The sequence below is a fragment of the Lasioglossum baleicum genome, chromosome 6 (genome assembly GCF_051020765.1).
Source record: "Lasioglossum baleicum chromosome 6, iyLasBale1, whole genome shotgun sequence".
Taxonomy (NCBI): Eukaryota; Metazoa; Arthropoda; class Insecta; order Hymenoptera; family Halictidae; genus Lasioglossum; species Lasioglossum baleicum.
The window spans coordinates 4,404,028-4,428,743 of record NC_134934.1 but is presented as its reverse complement, the minus strand read 5'-3'; the positions used below and the strand labels follow the sequence as shown (position 1 = coordinate 4,428,743).

At 41.6% G+C, this 24,716-nt stretch overlaps 3 protein-coding genes across 3 annotated transcripts; 1 reads left to right on the top strand and 2 right to left on the bottom strand.

Annotated features, from left to right (window-relative positions):
- Positions 1-184: 184 nt before the first annotated feature.
- On the bottom strand, positions 185-4,617 carry Lfg (Glutamate NMDA receptor-associated protein 1 lifeguard). The gene is made up of 6 exons (XM_076425569.1): positions 4,375-4,617; positions 2,828-2,895; positions 1,902-1,988; positions 1,650-1,809; positions 1,306-1,576; positions 185-1,237 (listed from the first exon to the last, which is right to left on the bottom strand). The coding sequence occupies exons 2-6, from the start codon at positions 2,877-2,879 to the stop codon at positions 878-880; spliced, it is 930 nt and encodes a 309-aa protein (XP_076281684.1). The 5' UTR covers positions 2,880-2,895; positions 4,375-4,617; the 3' UTR covers positions 185-877.
- Positions 4,618-8,473: 3,856 nt separating this feature from the next.
- On the top strand, positions 8,474-12,008 carry L(3)72dn (UTP4 small subunit processome component l(3)72Dn). Its single transcript, XM_076425565.1, has 4 exons — positions 8,474-9,164; positions 9,247-10,786; positions 11,053-11,355; positions 11,426-12,008. Exons 1-4 carry the CDS (start codon positions 9,061-9,063, stop codon positions 11,540-11,542), a joined length of 2,064 nt encoding a protein of 687 aa, XP_076281680.1. The 5' UTR covers positions 8,474-9,060; the 3' UTR covers positions 11,543-12,008.
- Positions 10,465-14,275, bottom strand: LOC143209647 (uncharacterized). The gene is made up of 3 exons (XM_076425579.1): positions 12,990-14,275; positions 12,831-12,915; positions 10,465-12,738 (listed from the first exon to the last, which is right to left on the bottom strand). The coding sequence occupies exons 1-3, from the start codon at positions 13,091-13,093 to the stop codon at positions 12,463-12,465; spliced, it is 465 nt and encodes a 154-aa protein (XP_076281694.1). The 5' UTR covers positions 13,094-14,275; the 3' UTR covers positions 10,465-12,462.
- Positions 14,276-24,716: the final 10,441 nt, after the last annotated feature.

The window sequence follows — 24,716 nt, the reverse complement described above, 5'->3', positions numbered from 1 at the left end:
TGTATAGTAATAATATGCAATTGTGTATATAATATTGTCACTAGAATTTTTGTGACAACGTACAGCTCTACATGGTATTAAATTCATACTTGTGCATTTACAATAACAATCACCGGAGAATCTACACGAAAGCTTTAAGATTGAGTAATTGTTAAAAAAATATTCAAAACGGAAAATCTAAATATTGATTTCTACTTTGGAATACTTTTATTGAAATATTATCGATAACATGACATCTATTTCCTAAATACACATAATATGTAAACGTATATATGTATAAACGTATGTACTTATAAGACAATTTCGAAAATCACAACAAATTTCAATATTACAGAGTTCTAATCTAACACGAATATAAACATTAAACATCAGCTAAGCCAATCATGTCCTGGATATAAAGACGGTACAAAAAAATATGTGTCCTGAGAAGATATACTGTAGGGTACAGGGAAATTTAATGTACATGAATAATACTTCTTTGACTCTGCATACAAAAGAAACAAAACGAGGAAGGATAAATATACGTATTCATAATGCTTTCACATTCATCAGAATCTTAGCCATACTATTAACTATAAATAACAATTACCTCGCCTCTCAAGGTAAACATAGGAATTATTCTGTTTGGCTTATAAAGCTAGTAGTCGAACTTCAACATATTTATTTCACTATGCTTTTCTGTGATAGCAATAATTTGAAAAACGTGTGAAAGCTATTATTTCATAGAAATTAACGCTTATAATATGCTGTTGAATTTTTCTTTTCCTGTTTCGACTGTCCATCTGTATTACTCTCTTACTTTCGCGCGTTAAAAAATAATTCAGCGACTGACAGAAACGTTATATATTACATTAGAATATCATTATAAAATATATATTTAGTCGTGCGATGCTCCAATAATAGACAATATATAAAGGAAGATGTTAACAACATCTAAGTAAAGACTCAATGCTGCGAAGATGTACTCTTCCGGAGAAATGCTAAACTTGTGTTTTCCACCAATTATTGTTTGCGTGTCGTAGATCAAGTATACAGAAAACAGCAAAGCCCCAAGACAAGCGTAAACTAATCTTATAGTTGGTCCGTTCCAGATCGTCGAGATTATTCCAAACAGTAGAAGAACAATGAGCGCAACATAAAGAACACTTGACAGACCAGTGAAATCGATTTTCGTTTGGAATGCAAACAGTGTTAATGCCAGACAAATGGCTGCTGTAATTCCAACGGCTAACAACACCTATAAACATTAAAAAATTAATAATACGTTTATTTATTTACAATTTATTTTTCTCTTTTATATCTTACCTCCTCAGAGTCATATGCTGAGGCAGCTGTAGCTAACAGAAAACCTTCCGCTATCGTGAACAAGAACAAAAAGATGAAGTTCATCGGAGCTTTTCGTCTGACGCTTGTGCAACAGGCCATACATATGATCAAGATAAAAGTGGCTACAAAACAAATCCAAAATATCTCCATATGATGTTGCACCCAAATCTTAGTAGGTTGGTGGTAAAGGAATAACGCTATCATTCCCACCGTAATCAAAAGTTGACACATCAGTATACTGTACACTTTCCTAAGAGAAGGATACAATGTAACAATTAAGAGATGTTTACCAGGAAGTTTTAAAGCAATCACATTATACAAACCTGATGAACCCCCTCCTGATCGATTCATCATTGAAACCAAATCCTTTGATTTCGATCCCCATAGGATCTTCTGCATGATTTGGGTCATACATGGTAGGATGTGCTGAAAATATTGGACCTCCTCCCTGCGCTTGTCCTCCTGGAGGAATAAAACCCGGTGCTGCAACAAAATAAAATAATATTCATTAGACAATTTGTGTGTAGTTATTGTATGTTATCTATAAATGTTGTTGGAATAAAAAGTATGTATACCTGGTGGGATTGTCCCGTATGGAGGTGGATATCCTGGATTATACCCGTCCTGAGGTGGTGGATACCCAGGATTTGGTTGTGGATATCCTGCACAATCAACAGTTAATGCGTGAAACATTATGCTAAAATGAAAATGTAGAAGCATAATTGTCTATAAACTTTTGTGCTCTAATAACAGTCACTGATTAGTGATATTTAGAGGTATGCAAGAGCCCTAGCTCTTGGTATGCAAGAGCACTAGTGATGTGTTGTATGACAGTTATTAATAGACTGCAGATCTTTATGTATTTATGGCTTATAAAAATGTTTAAAAAAGTCCAGAATATAAAATTCGGTAGAATTTTGTCTCATTGTTTTTAAATTTGTGGACAAAAATTGGAAAATGCATAAACATCCGTGGTCTACTTATTAACCAGTTAACTTTGGCGACCTCTTATCAGAGTGCACACCTATATGTGTTGCGAAAATCAAGCGATGACGATATTTTAGTTTTTGTTAAAATTATAGTTTAAATAGCCAATGGTAACTAAATTTTACGCATGACGAGTATATTTGTCAATCACAGCTAGAGATCGTGGTTTTGTACGTGTACTAATAACACACGTGTACACGTGTATTTAGATACACGTGAAATAGCAATCTCTAATCACAGCTAACTGGTTAATAGTCACACTGGTATATTAACCCCTTTCGTATAAATATGTGAATACTATAAGAGTATGATTAGCTACTAATGATTGTAAATTACTATTGAAATCTACACACACACACACACACATGTGCACCCATAGATGGCTAAGAGCGATGATCGTCACTCGAAATAAGCTTCATGGTGTTTACAGTTTGCTAAACATTCTGTCGCTTTAATGTTAGAAACACACATGATGTTGAGAATAGTTTGTACATAGGAAATAAACTACTAGAACCTTGTTGTCCTGGATAATATCCACCACCGGGTGCACCTTGCCAATTTGCCATCTTGTATTTCTTTTAGCTGAAAAATAATCTAATATTATAACAAGCTACTGTAAAATAAAAAACATCGGTAGAATGTCAGCGCACGAATGTATCCGCAATCTTCGTTGTGATATAATAACATTTAATGTGCATATAATTTGTTGCAATATTAATTAACCATAACGATATAGAGAACACGTAGTAATATTTATAAAGGAACAAATAAAATACTTTACAGATAAAGTAGATAACTCGAGTTCGTTCAATAATAAATATATATAGTAACACTATTGGTCGTCAAAATTTTTCTACGTACACATAAAAAATTATTAGAAAAATGTTAAAACATTAGAGCTTTCCAAACATTGCTAATTTTAATGTAAACACAAAAGTTAGAGTACTTTGTTATCTTATCTCAATATGTTAGTACCTGCTTACATCATTGTAAATAGACACACCTGAAATTATTAAATCTAAATGTACTCATACCCATACCTTACAGATATTTCTGGAGCAACATGTGATTGATCCAATATAAACTTACTAAAGAGCTTACACAACTATTAATATAATACATATGCAACACATATGAATAGTATAAATGCGAGTACAAGTTCTGTCAATTTTTCAAAAGTTTAATACGAGCTGAAAATACATCTAAAGGACACCAGTTAATAATTATCTCCAGGTTTATATACATATATATATATATACGTATATATATGTATATGCTTTTGATTCAACGTTTGCTGTTAGAAGAAAATATTATCTCTCATTAAAAATACGAATACATTTAGAAAACATTTAAAAAAAGCGATATAAAAAAAACAATTAAAGCCATCAAGTTACATACAACGACGTCGATGTATTTTATAATTATTATGTGATCTTATCGAAATACATATATGCGATTCAGCTTAGGATCCACTTTCAATTTAATACATCCAGTATATTTATGCTCCTAGCATCGGAACAGGAAAGCATTTAACTAACGTAACGAGTAACGAGTAACAGACCCGGTAACATACCACCACCGTTTAGATTCGTTATTATTTAGATATATATATTAGATATAGAATAAGTTTGGCTAACAAATGTGGACGCAGCTTTAGATTAACCTATTTTACTTTCTCGTCAATGAGCAACCGCAATCTTATCTCTTTCTTTAGACGTAAATTTCTTTATAACAGTTAAAAGTCCCGGATAGCTACTTAACAACATTGCGATAGAGTAAACAAAAACGATGGATCAACGTTTCCTAGAACGACAGCTAAATGTATTAGTAAACCTCGAGGGCGGACATTTTCCGCAGAGCGGTGCCATGTTCTATTTAGAAAACAATTTTTTTCCGCAATAACACAGCGGAACATTATGTTTACAATCTGTATACGATATTTATTAGAGAAATATCTTACTGTTTGTGCGAGTCAATTTGATGCGTCATGCGCACTTTCCAGAAACGGTTACAATCGATAATTACATTCGTGCGCCGAGTAAAAATCAAGGAATTATTTACCTATTCGATAGAGTGTTTTAAGATGTTGAAGCGACGGGTTGAGCGGATACGCTTCGAATGGTAATTACGACGAGTTTGCACTGTTGATTACGTTTATCTATGCAACACGGTTTTGCACCAGAATTGCACTGAATTGTACTGAATTGTACAGTTGGAGTCACACAAAGATGTCACATACTCCCACTTATCAACCTTCGACTGAAACTTCAAGCGAGTAACTGATATGAAGTAGGTTGAATGTTGGAAAGTCTTATTTCGGTATGATGTGCGCTTGCGCGATCAGAGAGCGCAGATAATGATTCTGGAACGTTAAAAATATAACCCAATAAGACGCTCAAATGCAACTAGTAATTGCTATGTAGTAATCATTCAACGATTCAATATATATTCTCTCTCTCTCTCTCTCTCTCTTTCCCTTTGATATAATGTCACTTCTGCGAACAGTGGATTCGCTAGCGATCCTGTATCATACCACCGACGAGATCTATGATCTTACGTATACAGATGAATCATATGATTACATATGTCACATTATCGATTGCATTATATCTGATTATACAATACTTCGACACATATTTTATTCCCAAGTTTATACTAAATTATACTTCTACAGGGTGTCTCAAAATTAGGTCCGGAGCCGAAAATGGGAGGTTCCTGAGATCATTTCAAGCGACATTTTCCTTTGAAAAAATGTCGTCCGCGGCTTCGTTAACGAGTTATTAACGAAAAACACGGACCAATCAGAGCGCGAGCTAGACGCGTGCAGCCCGGCGCGCCGGCAGCCGAGTGTCGGTGGCACGCCGCGATGTCGTAACGAACAAAAGTTTCTCGATGATGTGAATCCTCACCAATTTCGATAAGCTTTGGATATGTTGTCAATACCATGATTCTGAACAACATTTCCCTTTACAGTTTCTGTCGATCGGCTTTAGTTTACGATATTATTGTAAAAATTTGTAATTGTAAATCGATCGATGTACTATTTCCTGTCCGATTTCGATAAGCTTTGGATATGTTGTCAAGACCATGATTCTGAACAACATTTCCCTTTACAGTTTCTGTCGATCGGCTTTAGTTTACGATATTATTGTAAAAATTTGTAATTGTAAATAGTTCGATGTACTATTTCCTATCCGATTTCGATAAGCTTTGGATATGTTGTCAATACCATGATTCTGAACAACATTTCCCTTTACAGTTTCTGTCGATCGGCTTTAGTTTACGATATTATTGTAAAAATTTGTAATTGTAAATCGATCGATGTACTATTTCCTATCCGATTTCGATAATTTTTGGATATGTTGTCAAGACCATGATTCTGAACAACATTTCCCTTGACGGTTTTTGTCGATCGGCTTTAGTTTACGATATTATTGTAAAAATTTGTAATTGTAAATCGATCGATGTACTATTTCCTATCTGATTTCGATAATTTTTGGATATGTTGTCAATACCATGATTCTGAACAACATTTCCCTTTACAGTTTCTGTCGATCGGCTTTAGTTTACGATATTATTGTAAAAATTTGTAATTGTAAATCGATCGATGTACTATTTTCTATCCGATTTCGATAAGCTTTGGATATGTTGTCAATACCATGATTCTGAACAACATTTCCCTTTACGGTTTTTGTCGGTCGGCTTTAGTTTACGATATTATTGTAAAAATTTGTAATTGTAAATCGATCGATGTATTGTACATACTATCTCCTCGCCGATTTCGATGAGCTTTATTTCATAGGAAAAAGATATTTAAAACATCGAATTTATAACATATTTCAAAGTCATCGAAATCGGTGAGGACCCACATCATCGGCAACTTTACCCGAACGATAGAAGAAGCACAAACTTATTGAATTAAAAACTCACTTATTCAGCCGTAAATCCATTTGACTACCACATACAACCACCACACTTTTACATAATCTTCGAATCGGTGTTTTCGAGAATCATATGATTCTCGAAAAATCAATATCTCCTTGGGAACGATTTCATTTGTTTTAAACGACGCCTTCATCGAATACATTGTACGCTGGGAGAGCACAGTTTCGCGCGGCATCGCGAAGAGCATCGAACTCTTTCCGCGTCGGAGTAAGTAATTTCGTTCGATATCGATACGAGTTATAAAAGTGTGCTACGAGTTCAACAATTATGTAAAAGTGTGTTGGTTGTATGTGGTAGTCAAATGGATTTACGGCTGAATAAGTGAGTTTTTAATTCAATAAGTTTGTGCTTCTTCTATCGTTCGGGTAAAGTTGCCGATGATGTGGGTCCTCACCGATTTCGATGACTTTGAAATATGTTATAAATTCGATGTTTTAAATATCTTTTTCCTTTGAAATGAAGCTCATCGACATCGGCGAGGAAATAGTATGTACATCGATCGATTTACAATTACAAATTTTTACAATAATATCGTAAACTAAAGCCGATCGACAAAAACCGTCAAGGGAAATGTTGTTCAGAATCATGGTCTTGACAACATATCCAAAGCTTATCGAAATCGGACAGGAAATAGTACATCGATCGATTTACAATTACGAATTTTTACAATAATATCGTAAACTAAAGCCGATCGGCAGAAACTGTAAAGGGAAATGTTGTTCAGAATCATGGTATTGACAACATATCCAAAAATTATCGAAATCGGATAGGAAATAGTACATCGATCGATTTACAATTACAAATTTTTACAATAATATCGTAAACTAAAGCCGATCGACGGAAACTGTAAAGGGAAATGTTGTTCAGAATCATGGTCTTGACAACATATCCAAAGCTTATCGAAATCGGACAGGAAATAGTACATCGATCGATTTACAATTACAAATTTTTACAATAATATCGTAAACTAAAGCCGATCGGCAGAAACTGTAAAGGGAAATGTTGTTCAGAATCATGGTATTGACAACATATCCAAAAATTATCGAAATCGGATAGGAAATAGTACATCGATCGATTTACAATTACAAATTTTTACAATAATATCGTAAACTAAAGCCGATCGACAGAAACTGTAAAGGGAAATGTTGTTCAGAATCATGGTATTGACAACATATCAAAAGCTTATCGAAATCGGATAGGAAATAGTACATCGAACTATTTACAATTACAAATTTTTACAATAATATCGTAAACTAATCCCGATCGACAGAAACTGTAAAGGGAAATGTTGTTCAGAATCATGGTCTTGACAACATATCCAAAGCTTATCGAAATCGGACAGGAAATAGTACATCGATTGATTTACAATTACAAATTTTTACAATAATATCGTAAACTAAAGCCGATCGACAGAAACTGTAAAGGGAAATGTTGTTCAGAATCATGGTCTTGACAACATATCCAAAGCTTATCGAAATCGGACAGGAAATAGTACATCGATTGATTTACAATTACAAATTTTTACAATAATATCGTAAACTAAAGCCGATCGGCAGAAACTGTAAAGGGAAATGTTGTTCAGAATCATGGTATTGACAACATATCCAAAAATTATCGAAATCGGATAGGAAATAGTACATCGATCGATTTACAATTACAAATTTTTACAATAATATCGTAAACTAAAGCCGATCGACAGAAACTGTGAAGGGAAATGTTGTTCAGAATCATGGTATTGACAACATATCCAAAGCTTATCGAAATTGGTGAGGATTCACATCATCGAGAAACTTTTGTTCGTTACGACATCGCGGCGTGCCACCGACACTCGGCTGCCGGCGCGCCGGGCTGCACGCGTCTAGCTCGCGCTCTGATTGGTCCGTGTTTTTCGTTAATAACTCGTTAACGAAGCCGCGGACGACATTTTTTCAAAGGAAAATGTCGCTTGAAATGATCTCAGGAACCTCCCATTTTCGGCTCCGGACCTAATTTTGAGACACCCTGTATATACTTTTTGGAAGCTTTGATAATGTTGGATTGAGCGATAAGAAATGTTGATAATATTTATTTCGAAACAGATAGTATTATTTTACATGCGGCTTTATTTGATAAATGAATTACAAGACTGATTATTTCTCTTTATATTATAGGGAATCCCCGACAATGTAAGATACAGTAAGAATAATAAGATACAAAGTTAAAATGACGTTGTTCTGTTCAGAAAAGAAACATATGTCAGAAATATACAATTGTAAAAAGTCGTAACATGTGCAGTATCAATTTTCATTGTATTCATATAATTCATTTAGTCTATTTCATAACTCGCAAAAATGATACCAGATACAGATGAGTCACTATTTATATGTTTATATTTATACGTAATAATGTACAACATAACCCTTTCCTGTCGTAAAACCAGAATAACCATGCAGCGACGTTTTCATTGCCGAGCATCGGGCACCTGTTAATTTACATAATTGTATGCAACGTTATTGTCTATATATATCTTCTACAAAAATAATTTGTACATAATTTGAAAATGTATCTTCCTCGGCCGATTTTATCGATAATTTCAAGCATGCCGAAAATCGAATTCAGGTTGATTCAGGTACTCTATATACAGTCTACAGTTCTATGAAATACTGGACTGGTACCAATATAAAAACGCGAAAAGACTCGACCGCAGAGTCGACGATCCACGTGCGTGACAGTTGTGGTTATGTTTTCTAGTGTGTAAATATAGTTTGTACAATTAGATTAACGACACTGTTGTAAATGATCTTACGAATATATAAATAAATCATGTCCACCTGTAAAATACATAATATTAGGTTCTATAATTTAGAACCTCGTTCTGTTACTTGTTTGTCTTATGAATCAAAAACCAGGAAATTAGCACTTGCGAGGTTAGTTTCTGTGTACACCTAAATATGTAGCTGACACGTTAAGTACAACTGTAATAAATGTTTTACTAATCTTTTCTTACAGAAATGACAATTCCATTGAAGTTTGGAATGTTGGGAATGCACCTTTTGTGGAATATACAATAGCTGGACGTCAAGAAAACTCCATTGAGAGTATTCTGTGGATCGGTCCAAGATTATTCTCGACAGGTCTCCATGGGATGATAACAGAGTATAATTTAACGACGTTGTCTATTAAAAGCGAGGTTGCAGTCACAGGAGGTGCAGCTTGGTGTATGGATCTCAATCATAAGAAAACTTGTTTAGCTGTTGGTACGGAGGATGGGTACATCAATACATTTACCGTAACCAACGACGCTCTGATATACGAAAGAATATTTGACAAACAGAAGGGAAGAATTCTTTGCATCAAATGGGACAACACAGGAGAAATGATTTACACAGGATCCGTAGATACGATTAGGGTTTGGAGCGCTATATCGGGCCATGCGATTCACAAGATGACAACATCTAGAAAAGAGACCAAGAAAGAAACTATTATTTGGTGCTTAGCTGTTACAGACGATAATGTTATAGTTTCTGGAGATTCGCGTGGCTGTTTATCGTTTTGGGATCCTCACATGGGTACCTTAATCGAATCCCACGAAAGCCATACCGCGGACGTATTAGCTGTTACATTATCCCACGATATGAACATTGTATATTGCGCCGGCGTTGATCCTGTGTTAAGAAGTTTTTGTAAAATAATTACAAAATCTACTGGCAAACCACAATGGGTAAAAGGGATCGAAAGACGGTTGCATGCGCACGATGTGAGAGCTCTCGTGGACGCAGATGGAAAACTATATTCTGCCGGCGTGGATGGATATCTAGCTCAATCGAGCTATCCACCCAAGGTCCTTGTTAAGTATCCCCCATTGCTCCAGCCACCATGCTCTACCGTTTGTAGAAAATCTAGGTGTATTTTATTAAGATACACAAACTTCCTTGAATTGTGGAGGCTCGGTTCTCCTACTAAAGTTTCTCCAGAATCTGTTCATCCCGGTATGATACATCAGCTAGAAGAGGAGCCTATCAAATTGCTACAATTGAAAACGAAAGGAGACGAAAATATAATTTCTTGCGCCATCAATAAAGACTCGAAAACAATCGTCTACTCGACCGATAGTCACGTTAGAGTTTTCAACTTTGATGTTGTCGAGGGGGACACGCAATTGTCGAAGAACGACTCCGACATTTCCGCAACTAGGATACAGAAAATGTTATTCAGTCCGAATGGTAAATTATTCGTAACGATCAACAATGACGAAAAGAGGAACACTGTGACGCTCTATAAAGTAGAAAAGAAACGTTTGAGGCATCTCGGTTCATTTCACACGAACGAGGAGTCTATCGTAAACGTAGGACTGGTTTGTTTTTCCCCTGACAGTAAATATTTCGTTTGCGCCGACCGCCAAGGCGCAATTGCTATCTACAATGTTAGCGAAACTGTGAACACAGACGCGCCTGTGGCGTGGTTGCTGCCTAAGTACAATTGCCCTCCAACGGCAATGGCTGTACAGAAAGACACTCTGAACTTGGTCGTGGTGTATTCTGACCACAAGGTAAGAAAAATAGGGTCAACTGTGAAATATTATGACATTAGAGCGAGGCAACCCGGCGTCGTAAAACGATGAGTTAACAGTAATTACAGCAACCCGTAAAAAACGTCTAATCCATCCGCAGCATTTCCTGCCTTCCATGGAGCTTCCGCTAGATTACTGCTATAACTCCCTTCCAATATCTCACCGCGAGCAAAATTAAAAACCGTAAAACGCCGCGGTTTTATCGGCAATTATCTGTAGCACTCAATCCCCGGATTTCATTTCAGATCGTCGAGTATAACCTTTTGCAGAGGCAGTACACGAAATTCTCGAACAACTTGCAAAGCCGACTGCCGAAACAATGGCTCGCGCGATCATTCCCCATAACGAACATAATTTTCGACTCGCGGAACGAGAACATTATAATCATGCACGACGACTCGACGGTCTACGTGATCAATAAGTCGAACGAGCTCCCAGACAAAGAGGCGAAAATTCCGAGACGCGAAAACGGTGACATCACGGAGGACAGTAGCTCTATCCTGAGCTCGCAGTCCCAGCAGACCTTCCAAGTTCTGAAGAAATACAAGGTAATTTCAATTCTCCATTGAAGAAATCTCGAATAAAACTATGAGGAAATGTTGTTCGCACTGTTCACAGCACCTGGTTTATCTGGACTGGTTAAACGACGAAGAAATGGTTGCGGTCGAAGTGAACCCGATATCTCTAACAGAAAAGTTACCACCGACTCTCAGAAAGAAATGGTTCGGCGTGTAAATACTCTACGAACGAAACGAACCTCTCTCATTTTAGAGTGACTAAATATCATGTACAAAGCATATTTTCGATATAAATATCACTCCGACATTTTTCATGTTCTCTGAAAAGAAAAAAACTCACATCGCCATACTGTTTGCAATTAAACCCCATCTTCACGATCTATTTTTAATACACGTGTTACAGTAAACAATGCATTGTATACAGAAAAAAACCATGCAGTCAATAATTTGTACCAATTCCTCGATTGAGTATCAACACTAAGATTTATGGAACCCGTTGATTTTACGCGGCATACGAACAATAAATATTATGTTTTAGCTATACACGATGAATGCGTATCTCAAGATATTTTTTCTCTGACTGTTTAACTTTAAACGCTTGCGTATTGCATATGCATGGTGCTTTATATACCTGTTCTTATCAATATCGATAAATCTAGAGTTAACGCCAAGTCAACTGATTGACAGATTGTAACTCCTTTATGCTACGGCCTTCATGAAAGTTTAATTTAACGATGTGATTTCATGTTGATTATCTGAATGCGATACGTAGATTGACGGTGCAAAATATGTTCTAACGACTCGGTAATCGCGTACCTTGTATTGCATCTACACGTTAATCTACAGTACTTCTCATTTCTCGATAATGCAACGACGGGGTTTTTCAGTAGTCAATTGCGCTGGATAAAAGATCAATCTAGGTCGCAGGCGGCCTCAAAAGTCCTATTTTTATTTTGCATTATTCGGAAGCATAAAGTTGCGACCAATTAAACTTAAAAGTAGGGCTTTTGAGGCCGCCTGCGCCTTTTATCTACTGAAAAACCGTATCGCACGCATTATCGAGAAATGAGAAGGCGCATCTGGCACCCTTGCAATCCTGGAAAAACGGTCTACCGCCTTGAATAGCATTACTACACGTTAACCGAGAAAGATGAAGTTTTGTTGCGTGACACGGAACTCTCCGGATTCCATCGGTGGTTCGATCGTCCATCTTGGGGAAATATACCAGCGGCCGGTGAATTCGAGATTGTATTCCGAGCCGAGTGATCGCAGGCCCACCATCCCGGATGTCGTTCTGGGAATGGCTGGTGACGGTTTTAGGGGAATCGGCGAACGTTTAATCGCATCTTCCGGCGGTTTACGTTCGAAGGTGTCCGCCGGAAGTCCCTTCTTTCTGCATTCTTCGGCCAGCACCTACGGTCAACGACACCGGGACACATTAAAATTCGAGTGGTGAATATCGTGGACACTGTACCGTGCATTCCCCTCGAATCTTCTCGTGGTACCTTTTTGAAGAATTTACCGGTCAGGTGTTCGTATTTCATAGGCCAAGTACGTCGAAAGATTTCGTCCTGCAAAGTGACTTCTTTCCTAAAAATTCCACAATATCATCGATCAAACGGATGACTTCGAACGACAACGACAGACGAACTAGTCGCGCGTACCAGATCTTGTCGAAAATCACCGCATTCTTCGCGTGATCTCTCCGTCTTGCATGACCTTTCTCGATCTTCCTGTCTTCAGCCTTATCCTGCCCTTTGTCCGCCATTTTTCCTTCGTCCCTCGCAAGAAACCGGAAATAGTTTCGATGTAGCAGCTAACAATGTAAGCGAAGTCTCACAATGTCAGTCGAAGAGCAGACTGCACCCTCGGCGTTCCTCGCGGTTTGTTCGATATCTTCGTTGCTATAGTAGGAGTCAGACCCAACGAGCGAAGGACAAAAATTCTTCCCGTTGATGAAATCTGTGGTTGTTAGAAAGAACGCCGTATGTCACATACTTTCAGTTTCGAGAAATTGCCGTTTGAAGTTTTGATCACTAATGCTTTGACATAGGGCACCGGTTAAATGCATTAATATTTTCAGCCTTTCGAATTTGTTTTTTCTGGAAAATACATAAATCCTATACGATAGAGCTCAATTAATGCATAATCGAAATTTTTTGAAATTGTGACGTGGCGTTTATCCTTCCAACCACAGAAATACCCTGCACAGTCCCCGTATACACGAGAACGAACGATGATCTATCAAGCCCTCGACACCCGTGTATGAATACAGTATTCGGCGAAGGAGACGTCGGGGAACTTTGATTCGGAAGTGTTTTTGGGGTCAGGCGCGATTTAATATCGCCTCGGAAGTAGCGACTGTCAGGTGGTCATGCATCCACGGATCGACAAGGCGGAAGTTTCCGGGGCAAGTGGCGAGCAGAATCGGCGTGCTATCGATTTCCAGTAAGAGCTGCATAAAAGGAGGACGAGTTACCACGGAAAATCCCATCGAGCCACGTAAACCGAGCCTAAAGACCCTGGCGGGCTATAAACCAAGAAGCGTTTAATCTCCGGCGCAGTTGTAACTCGTGGCTACGAAGGCGTAGACGTCTCGGTTAAAGCCTGCAGGAAATAATCAAAGCGGCGATACCGCGGCAAGTAGAGTCTGTCGCGCGGCGGCAATGCACGTGTACGTGAATTTAGGTGCGTCCTGGAACGTTCGTCTTGGTTCGGCGAGGAAGGTAACGGTTTGGAAACCTTTGTAGTTGTGAGGTCGGCCTGGGAGGGGGTGCTCGGGGGATGGAAACGGCTGTAGAGTGCAATGCGCCGAGATTACGACTAATCTGCGCCCGAGACCGGTCGGAAGCGTAGTTTCTGTAACTTACATCGCTTAAAGCGTCAGCTCGTTCAACCCTCAAACTCCGTCGCCACTAGCACCCGAGCTCTGTCGGTTTTCTCTCTACCTTCTCACCACCCCCCCTCTCTCTCTCTTACTCTCGTAGCCCCCCTTTATCTCGCCTCCTTTTATCCGTCTCTCCTTCCGTAACCACTCTTGCATTAGCGAGGACCGATTCCTTTGGGAAAATTGCGTTCTAGAAATTCGAAGGTTGCGCGCGTTACGCGGCCGAGCTTTAGAAAAGAGAACGCGCAACTTTATTCTTTCATGTACCTGGAAAGTTCGCAAGGAAAGTGGACAACGGGCTCTTCGCCGCCCTTCGCCTCTCCCCCTCCTCCCTGGCTCCCTCTTCACCTGTCCTCGACACGATAAGCCGATTAGACGAGATATATTATTTACACGGCGGCGGTCCTCTTTCTCGGAAAGCCATCATCGAGGAAACGCGAGCCGGCCGAAGGGATAAAAGGCAACGGAGCGAGCCTGACGGGAGAGAGAGAGAGAGAGAGAGAGAGAGGAAGATTCAATTGGCTGGAGCCTCCTGGCACCAACAGCTGGAATTAATCACCGAAAGATCGTCGATATACGCTACCCGTTCGGGAGATAACGCGGCCAGGGGTAGAGAGCCCACGTACTTTCGGACACGCGAGGGGTTGCGCTTCCTCTCTCTCTCTCTCTCTCTCTCTTCCTCCTCCTCCTCCACCCCATGTCGTTATCACGATACCAATATTCGCACTCTCTTCACGCGTGGCCGTGTACACCCGTGTATACCAATTGACGCCTGCTTCCCTTTTCACGTGGCCTATCAGCAATCCCCTCGATCGCGCGTACAACGCCGCGCCGGTGATATCTGAAGTGGCCGCGTCCCGCACGCGAGCGTCATCAACATCGGGGCCCGGAGAGAGCGTGTTCAGAGGAATTCCCGCAGTGATTCGCGTGTTGCCGCGCCACTTCTGTGTGCATCCTCAGCCTCTGAGTGTTTCGTGTCAATCGATCATTCCCGCGGTGCTCGCGACGCTTACGAGACACCGAGCCACCATGTCCCTTCCTCTCTCTCTCTCTTTCTCTTTCTGTCTCTGACGCGTTCCACGAGGATCGCAAGGATCGCGGTAAGGAACGTGTCTGCCGGGTACATATGCACGGGGACGAAGGTCAATGGGGTGGCGTGGAAAGAGCCAGGTGAAAGGAGAGGAGAAAGACGGACAAAGCGGGAGAGAGGGAGGACAGAGAAGGGAGCAAAGGGACAGGGGCGGCTGCAGAGAGAAATTTGCGGGATCGTAGATGTAGAGACACGGTGGGGCACGCTGTAAATTACAAGCGGAGCGCCAAACCGCTATGGTCTTCTCTCGGTGGCGCAGGGGTGTCTAGACGTATAGATAATGCCGAGTTTGTGCGGGGCAGACGCAAGCTAGACGGTCCCTGGTTCATCCAGCCACCCGAACCAGCCAGCCAACCAGCCAGCCAGCCAGCCAACCAGCCAACCGGGCTAGGCTAGACACATCGACCATGCTCCGTTTCTCTCGGTACCTATCTGTCTCTCCCTTTCTCTCTCTCTTCCCGTCATCTCTTTCCATCCAACGTGCTCCGCGAGACTTTCCGTCTCGTTCTATCCAACGCTATCGTGTTCCAACTATACCGTTTGCTCTCCTTGTCGCACCTTCGGCCATCGCACGGGGCATACCTATACGGTATATACCCAACCGGATTTCCCATCGTTTTCGTCGCACCGGCTCACGAACCCGAGCTTCCTCTTGCATTCGTCGCGGCAGGCAAGAGATGCAAATCCTCAATAGCATCGCCGCTGGATCCGAGATCCCATTGGCAGCGATCGTGACGTGGATGACGCACGAGTTCTACCCCGTCTTCCTTCTCCTATCCCTTCCCCTCCCTCTAACCCCCGCGATTCGAACCCACCTCGCAGCCAACGAGGTGTGTTATCGCGCGACCTTAGAATTGTTCCCTTCCACGCCGGAATATAGGGGGAGAGATAGAGAGGGTACCGGGCGTTCTTCTGCATTCACGGAAAATTCTGGGATCCTCGGAGACGCGACTCGGCGCGGCGGTCGCTGGAAATGTTCCGGGAATTTTAATGGAATATGTTCCCCGAACAAAAGACACCGGGAACCGTTGTACCGGCATATTGTTCCGGATTAAGAGGCATGTTACAGCGATTACGAGGTAGCTGGTGCTCGCTGATAATGCGCTATCGGTGATTCACTCGCGACGAATTTGTTCCGGCGAGATAAGGAATGCTGGTCTCCGTTCAACGAAGGATGCGACCGGTTCCGAATCTTCCATTCATTGTTTCTCTTCGAAAATCTCGTATCATAGGTTTTCCAACAAGTAATTAAAATTGGTTTTGGAGTTTAGCGAAAAGAATTGCGTCAGTCGTATGCGGCCGACGACGTGGCAGTCGAATCGTCAAGTTTGCATGAATTTGCGATGGGTAATAAGCGAGCTGAAATGTTTGATAAAATACGGCGAGCTTATTGTAATGCTGCAGCAGAAAACTCGTTTTCAACCTGTCGATCCCCGTAATCCCACACTATATCGCACGACCTTTCCCTGCACCTGTCCTCCCCTCTCGGCCGCCGGCGCCGGCCGCCGTAGTGTTTTAATCGGCAGACTGCAATGCATAAATCCCCGTTAAATAATACGGCAGTTAACAGTGCCATTAAGCCGTTCGAGATACCGCAAAACCGGTAGGGCGCTCCTCGCTGTACGCGCGAAGTCCGTATTTATCGGCAGCCGACGCGCCGCCGCCACCGAGAAATATTGTTCTGCATTCGTTTCCCTCCGTTCGGTCACCGGCGAATACGCAGACCATCGCGCGTCGCATCGTGTCGCGTCGCGTCGCCGGAAAAAAACGTCGGAAAACGGCCGAACAGAGCTACAAAATGCCCGTTCGTCGACCCAACCCCTCCAGACCGACGCGTAATTAATTGTTTCGATGGTAATGAGCGGAATCGTTTTTGCGCGGCGCGAATTGTAACTAGTGACCGGCAGCTCGCAATAAATATGACATTTCGTCGAGATTATTTAACGTCTCGCTGCGCTGCGCGGGCTTGAAAGGAAGGTACCGTCGACAACCATATTCAAATCATTCTGTTTTGATAATTCCAGATGAATCGGCGAGATTAAACATTTCTTCCGCGACCCAGAATAATTCTATTCTATATTAATCTTTTTCTTTGTGTATGAATATAAAATTGATATAATACCTCATACAATACTTAAATGTTTAGTAATTGATTAGTAGACAGCGGATTTTATGCATTTATGACAAGAAATGGGTAGGTGTAATTTGTAACAGCAACAACATTAGTAGAATATCAAAATACTGTTAAAGATAGAAAATATATTTGTATGTCACTCCAGTTTGTTACCATTCCAGTGGGAAATGTTTATTTTGAATAAAGATCCGCTGGCTATTGATTAGACACCAACGTATTTAATAATGTAAACAAAATTTTGAATGATTGTACAGCAATTTTTAATGGCGATTCTCTCTCTCTCTCTCTCTCTCTCTCTCTCTCTGAGTCACCATTAGACTGCTAAAGGTTAATTCTTTTGGTAATGGATTGTAGATCTGGGAGGGTCGATCGGATTACTTTAATTGCAATAGAGATGTTTTGGCAACTGTTCGCCCCGCAGCAAAAACAACGGAGATTCGTTAATAAAGAAGATATATCGTCGAGAAGGAGGAAACCAGGAAAAGACACACAAATATGTACGTCTCGGGCTCGCGTATTTCACCGGGACGAAACTGCGGTGACCCCATTACTTGACAAACGACCTCTGCGCGTCCCTGTCACTGTGTTGCACGAGCCAAAGAAACGGTAACGAGCAATAGTAGGTACCGGTAACAAGCAGCATTCGTCATCGTTTGCGAATCGCGACGCGCATTGTTCGTACCGGTTTCTGTGTGCTCCTCTCTCCGTTTTTCTTTCTCTATACGTCAGGAATCGGTTGACGATCGGGTTCGCCCGTTGTTCCGGCCGTGCAACAACGAGGCCGGCTGGAAATGCTTGTAATAGGGGGTGGCTACCATCACGATCCTTATCCGTGGCGGACACATCGAAGAAAGCACAAGGCAGATATATTGCCGGCGTCCATTTCGATCTACCGATACGAGCACGTTTGACAAATGGCCGTGCCACGTATTCTTCGCCGTAGCTACCGGCTCCGTATTAACGGCGCCGAACCAATTGTTTTTCTACGCGGAGCGTTTTTTCTCTTGGCGACGTTTATTTCAGCTTTGATCGCCGTGCTGACGACAATGGATTCTTCAACGGGAACATCTGCGCAGTGTTCAATCCCAGATCATCACGAGCATAGTATGTAAAAACTTTGTTTAAAAAATTGTATTTGTATGTATTTTATATTATTTTACGCAAGACATTGCGTACGACGACTGTACACTTACTGCCACATAAGATATAGATACACAGTAATTTTAAACCATTTTTTCATCGCGTTATATGCGGATCATTATGTAAAACAGAAATGATCTGCATTGATTAGGAAATAGACAACAGCCAAATCAAACTATCTTGCTCTTTCTCTAAAAATTTTTTAGAGTTCGGAACAATATACCGACATCCCTGAATGTTTGTAACTACATCTCTAAAGATTAGTAACCGCAATAACAGAGAATATGGTAAATGTGTCCACCTAGACGTGTACGAATATCCTTTATCCGGCAAACCGTTCAGCGACAATTTCCGTGGGAAATCAAATTCTTTAAAGAAGCGTTTCTACATCTGGCGTTCCGTTGGCGTGAACAACCCCCGTCGATGTCGACGCAATCAAGGAAGAACGTGTCACGGCTTACAAACCCGACCGTGAAAATTGCGAGACATTGTAGAAAATTTGATCGGCCGTCTGGTCGATTTTCAGCCGCGAGGGGGAAGAATTAACTTTCAGGCGCCCCTTGTCGCGGACACGGCCACCCTTTTTAGCAACCCTTTTGGTTGTAAGCAACGTCGAAGGGTGACACGCCACGTTCTGATTACAATTTTATTTCCTCTCCGCTGCACTGTCTTCGTTCGATTACTCGCGCTGATCGATCGTTAGATTGGTTCGTGGAACGGGAACATTTTCTTTATCATATTTGCCGCGATTAGAAGTCGCGCACCCTCCCCACACATTTCATTCCAATGAAAAAACATAGCGCTCGCTGATAGTTTAACAAAATGCATCGTGTAATTCGATTCCCAGATTAACCCGAGTCGGGTTATTTTTTATTTTATCATCGGAACAAATAGCGATACGAATGGTGGGGCTACCGTCGATATTTTTCATTTTCGAAAATATAGTCAATCATATCGATCCGCGGAATCCGCCATACCGTCCGCGCGATAACGTAACACAGTTGTTGCAAGGTTCGAGAAATAAAAGGATTCTACCCGCAAATAAAACCGTGGAAACAAGATGACTAGTAGAAAACCGGTGGGGACGCGATATCAAATATTTTTTTAACAAATACAGGAGAGTGCGCGTGCGCGCGAGCACAGGGCACTGAAAAACAAAGCGCGCCATGAATTACAACCCCCTACCCCGTCTCATCATTTCAATCGACAGATTTATTTCCCCCCGTGGCCGGCAAACAAACAGCTCGGCTAACGGCTGGCAAAACGCGCCGGGGCACCGTATGTATCCACTCGGTGTCGAACGATAAAAAATCAAGATTTCCCACCACCAACAACGAAACGCGTTAAATCACGTTCGGCTGTGCACGAATGGGACGCAGCTGCGCCCCGGCTAAATCGATCGGAAACAGAATTGAGCCGTTTCCGGTCCTCGTCTGGCGGCCCAGCGTTTCGGCCGAAGAGTTCCGCTCCCGTCGCACGTGAAATCTGCCTTATAATAAGATCACCGTTACGAAATAATTGCAGGTTCGCTCGATAATACGCGCTGCCACGAAACCAAACCCCCTCCGCGCGCCCCCCCGGCCGAGTTTTATACTCGCCCGGTGCCTTCTCATTCTCCGCGGGTTGACCGATGAAAAAAAAGCGACAGGAAAAGGGTGACTCCAGAAGCGAGACGGGAAGATCGTCTCGTCGCGTGTGGATTATTTCAACGATTTTTCGCAGCCGGACCCGAACACCATATAAACTCATAGGCACGTCATGTGCATAGTATGGGTATAGGAAAGCCGAGAATTCAGTGAAGCAAAGATAACTGGAACATGTGACGTCACAAGATCATTCCTAAGCTGTTATAATTTCTAACCTGTGTACACGTCGCGCCCGTTGTTCTTCTTTATCTTTGCTCCAAGGAAAATTATCCTTGCGACGATACTTACAGAAGTAACAACGACTAATTGAAATAAAATCGACGATTTTGGAAGTTAAAAAACACTTTAATGTATATCAAAACTTAACAAGGTATAGGTTCGAGATAAAAGCTTCGTTCTTTTCGGTTCGAGTGATTTTCGAGATCTGATTTTCGGGCGCGTGGTGAATAATGTCAGCTCGGATCTTTTCTTATTGGCTATCTTCAAAATGTATGGGGTCAGTAAATGATTTCTGTTGGTGAATGGGTGGTGCATTTTGGTCGTCGGAATAGGGGCGCTTTGGTAAAACTATGTTTAGGCTATGCAATCAATTGGGTGCGAAAGATATGAGAAAATGATATGGAAACTAAATTATTTGTTTGTATAAGATCGCCCTGTCAACGGGTTCGCTTACGAGGAGGTCTGGAAGGTGTCCGATGACACCCAAATCATTCTGGGACCGTCTCGAGCTATTGCACACATACAGCCGACCGTGTCTAATATAAATCTAATTTCACGTTCGGTCTGCTTGAGACCGAACAATCTTCGATCAAATTTGTAAATGTGATTGTTGAACGAATTATTTTCTCGGTTCATAGAAATTATGCGAGTCTCCGTAGAAAAATGATTCGCGAGGAACGGAGGCTGAGATGAATATACGCGCGTGCGAAAATCTGCAAACAGTACACCGAAATCCTGGCGCCGCCGTCGAGCAAAGACATGAGGTTATTCATTTCAGAGACGGTCTAGCCCCGATCCGCGCGCGTGCACTATACCTCCTCGAAGTTTTTGTTTTGTCTGGCGAACTGGAATGTTTAATGCACCGTCGCCGACCAATTATATCATTATACGCGCGCCGGGATCCGCGGCATGTGGTTTCAGTGGCGCGTGTGCACTCGCGGTACACGTTGATGAAGTGTTCCGAGGTTGTCGCGAGTTAATTGGGTTGTTCGTTTGCTGGTGAAGGTTTCTGCATAGGTAAGCCCGAACGCAAGGTGTAGGGTAGCAATCTGAAGAAGTATAGGCGGGTGTTTCGTCCGCGTCGAACCGAATTTCGGCGCACGAAAACCTAAACACGAGTAACGAACCTTTGGAATTGGCGGGTGGGCGAACCTCAGACCATAAAATCTCATAGACACGGCATGTGTATGCATAGTATACATATGTATAGGAAAGCCGAGAATCCAGTGATGCAAAGATAACCGGAACATGTGACGTCATAAGATCATACCTGTCCATTCTTTCCGTGTACCATAAGCCATTATGCATCTTTGGAACTTGTGACGTCACTTTATTATTGTACTAAATCTTTAAAAGACTGTACACTTTCGATAAACGTATCGATGTATTTTTTGAAATAATCAGCAGAATGTATCGAATAAAACATAGTGTATTTTATTTTTCAGTATTCTGCATTAAAACTTGCAGACTCAACTGTTTCTGTTGGAAATATCTCGGCGACGGGTACATGTACAGGAAAAAAGTTTATTCAGAATGTTGACCTCGACAACATATTTCAAGGGCAATGCGATTTACCTTTTTTATTCTCACAGTATAAGTCGAGATGGAGTTAACGATAGAGGCGAGTCCGGGCGAAGAATGCGGCCGCCATTTTGAATAAGAAAGAATTGGGCCACCGTGAAATTTCATCAACGCTATAATTTTCAGTTTCTCGGTGGCATTACAATTTCCATGAACAAACAAATAATGTCTGCGATCCGTTGCGAGGGCTCGAACGCTCGTCGGCGTCGGTGAAAAGGACGCCCGCCGCAGAAATTCGTTCGCATTCACGGGAACGTAGGAAATCCACTCAGCCACTTAGCTCGGCGTCGTAATTAGATCGAAATGACGCAGACGCCGCGCTGAGCCGCGCCGCGGAGTCGCGCGACTCGTTCGGAATTCGCTTAATTGAATGATTCACTAGTCTAACTGTTATTTCAATTAACGCTCGTGTGCCCTCGCGGCCCCGACATTTGCATACAGGCGCACCTGCACTCGCGCAAGGACGCGCGCTATTCGACGCTTCACGCTCGGGCAAGGACGCGTCGCGCAGACATTTGACAATACTCGCACCGCACCGCGGGAACAATGCCGAGAGACTCCGTTGGCCCCTTGTTTGCAAATTTTCGACGAGCCAAGAATATCAACTTCCCAGCCGGTTTCGTGTTTTATTCCAATTTTAAACTGTTCGTCGAACATCAGCCTCGACGAACGACTCAACCCTCATCCGTCCCTCGTGTCAATTTCACGCATTTTTCACGTAAAGAATCATTTGACCATTTGCAGAACAATTCGTCTGAAATGTTAAAAACAAAGTCGACAAAAGTGTTGAAAATTACCTAAGATTATTGATACGTTCGCAACGAATGACGTTTCTGCAGCGACTAAATCGATTTTCTGAAGTTTCAATAGTCCTCGATCTCCTTAAACGTTTGCATTCCGTTTTTGCGAAATTGCGATCGCGTGAGACAACTTTCCGCGTGTCACTGCAATTTGGAGAAGGGAATTTTCATCATAGCAAGCGCTCGCGAGGCATTTCGAGACTTGAATGAATGCCATCAGTATCTGCGGGACAACAGGGGTAGAACACGTTCGATGCCGGTTCGTCTGGCTGCACAGGTGTCCTTCGAGTATTTGCGTTAATGTAGACCTCATGGCACAATAGCCTTTCAGGAGAAAACAGGCTGTCGCTACAGTTTTTAATGGTCTTAACGCATGAACCGTCACGGGACACGTGGGACAGGTGAGTGGACGTCGCACGACCGATGTTTGCTCCGATGACGCTGCGTTTCGCGATAATTAAGACGTTCAGGTTGATTATGCTGTACCAAGGATTATTACGGTTTTCATTTATGCGATGTTTCACGAAACGGTTGATTTGCGGTGCAATTTCGGATTCAATCAGAAAAATGACAACGTGGGCCCCAGTTAACTTGTCTGGGAACACTTTCCGATATTTTCATGGCTACAAACAGTGCAGAATATCCATTTGAATTAAAATCTGTTCTCGTTTCTTAGGGTACAGATATAGCGGCAAAATCAAACGGTGACGAAAGAATAAGTCCCGCTTTGTATAATATTTTTTTACGCAGAATTTCATAATTTGCTCGTATCTCGATAAAAGAAACAAAAGTAATAAAAAACAAATTAGAGCGCTGTATGTCCTCCAGGAAACCATGCAGCTTTTGTTGGAAACATTTTCTCGTACAACAAATAACTTACGAGTCATTTGAGATCGTCACATTACGAGACTCACCCTGGATTGCGGTACTTTATTCGCGTGACGAACACTCGTAATCTGTTCGCGACAAAACGATAGTATTTTGTCTTGCACCGAATGCGTTCTGCTTTCGAATTCACAGTCAGCCTGAACGAAGCACGAAGGTACTCAGAGTAATAATTGATTGATCTCCCGATTGAAGCAGACGCGATCCGTTATCCGCCGAGCTCTTAACGAGTTTATACAAAACTCGATAGTGTTCATGCTTCCTGTTTCATCGGAGAAGGGCTTGTTTCCTGTAGTTTGATCGCTCCCTTCGTGGCCTTCTCCAACCCCATTTAAAATCGTTGTCTGAAACGAGCCCTCTGCTACGATAATTTGATTGCTACGCCATCGAGGCCAGACCCCAGCCAGAATTCGTAATCGCAGCTGCAAATTCGTGGCCGTTCCCGATAGCCTGCTGTGCAAACACGTCGCAACGCTATCCGAAAATTCGTATTTCCGTTTATATAAAAAAAAAATCTATCCAATTTCAAGGCAGAAATGCACTCTGTGATACAAGCGGCATATGACTGTATAATCTCCGTTGGCCGAGAACGAAAATTTTAAGTTATATAAACTACAGTTCAAATAATGGGTCTGCAAGAAGTACCTTCAAAAATGTGTCAAAAACAATTGATTGAAACGATGCACAGTGGGGTGTTCGCCCCGAAAGTCCGGTCAAAAGTCAATTTTAGAAATTATACATAAATTGTAAAACATTTGTTTGTTGAGATAGTTGAATATCTGAGGAACAATCTATCAATATTCGTTTTCTCATTCATGTATTTATAAAGCACTGTGATTTGTCGGGAGCTTAAAATACTAATAACACACTTTCCTTTGTCTATGAATTCACCTATCAGTAATTTTTCAAAATAGGACTTTTCAGGACGATTGCGGCCTAGATTGATCTTTTGAGAAATGGCGCATCGCGCATCCTTGCAATCCTGGAAACGAGAGTACACACCCTTAAA

Bases quoted from the DNA above. Each gene is read 5' to 3' on its own strand.
- Lfg (XM_076425569.1), bottom strand. From the start codon at position 2,879: ATGGCAAATTGGCAAGGTGCACCCGGTGGTGGATATTATCCAGGACAA. The intron at 1,989-2,827 runs GTTCTAGTAGTT...TTGATTGTGCAG, and splicing joins ATATTATCCAGGACAACAAG to GATATCCACAACCAAATCCT. The intron at 1,577-1,649 runs GTTTGTATAATG...TCCTTCTCTTAG, and splicing joins ATCAGGAGGGGGTTCATCAG to GAAAGTGTACAGTATACTGA.
- LOC143209647 (XM_076425579.1), bottom strand. From the start codon at position 13,093: ATGGCGGACAAAGGGCAGGATAAGGCTGAAGACAGGAAGATCGAGAAA. The intron at 12,916-12,989 runs GTACGCGCGACT...TGGAATTTTTAG, and splicing joins GTGATTTTCGACAAGATCTG to GAAAGAAGTCACTTTGCAGG. The intron at 12,739-12,830 runs GTACCACGAGAA...CGTTGACCGTAG, and splicing joins CCGGTAAATTCTTCAAAAAG to GTGCTGGCCGAAGAATGCAG.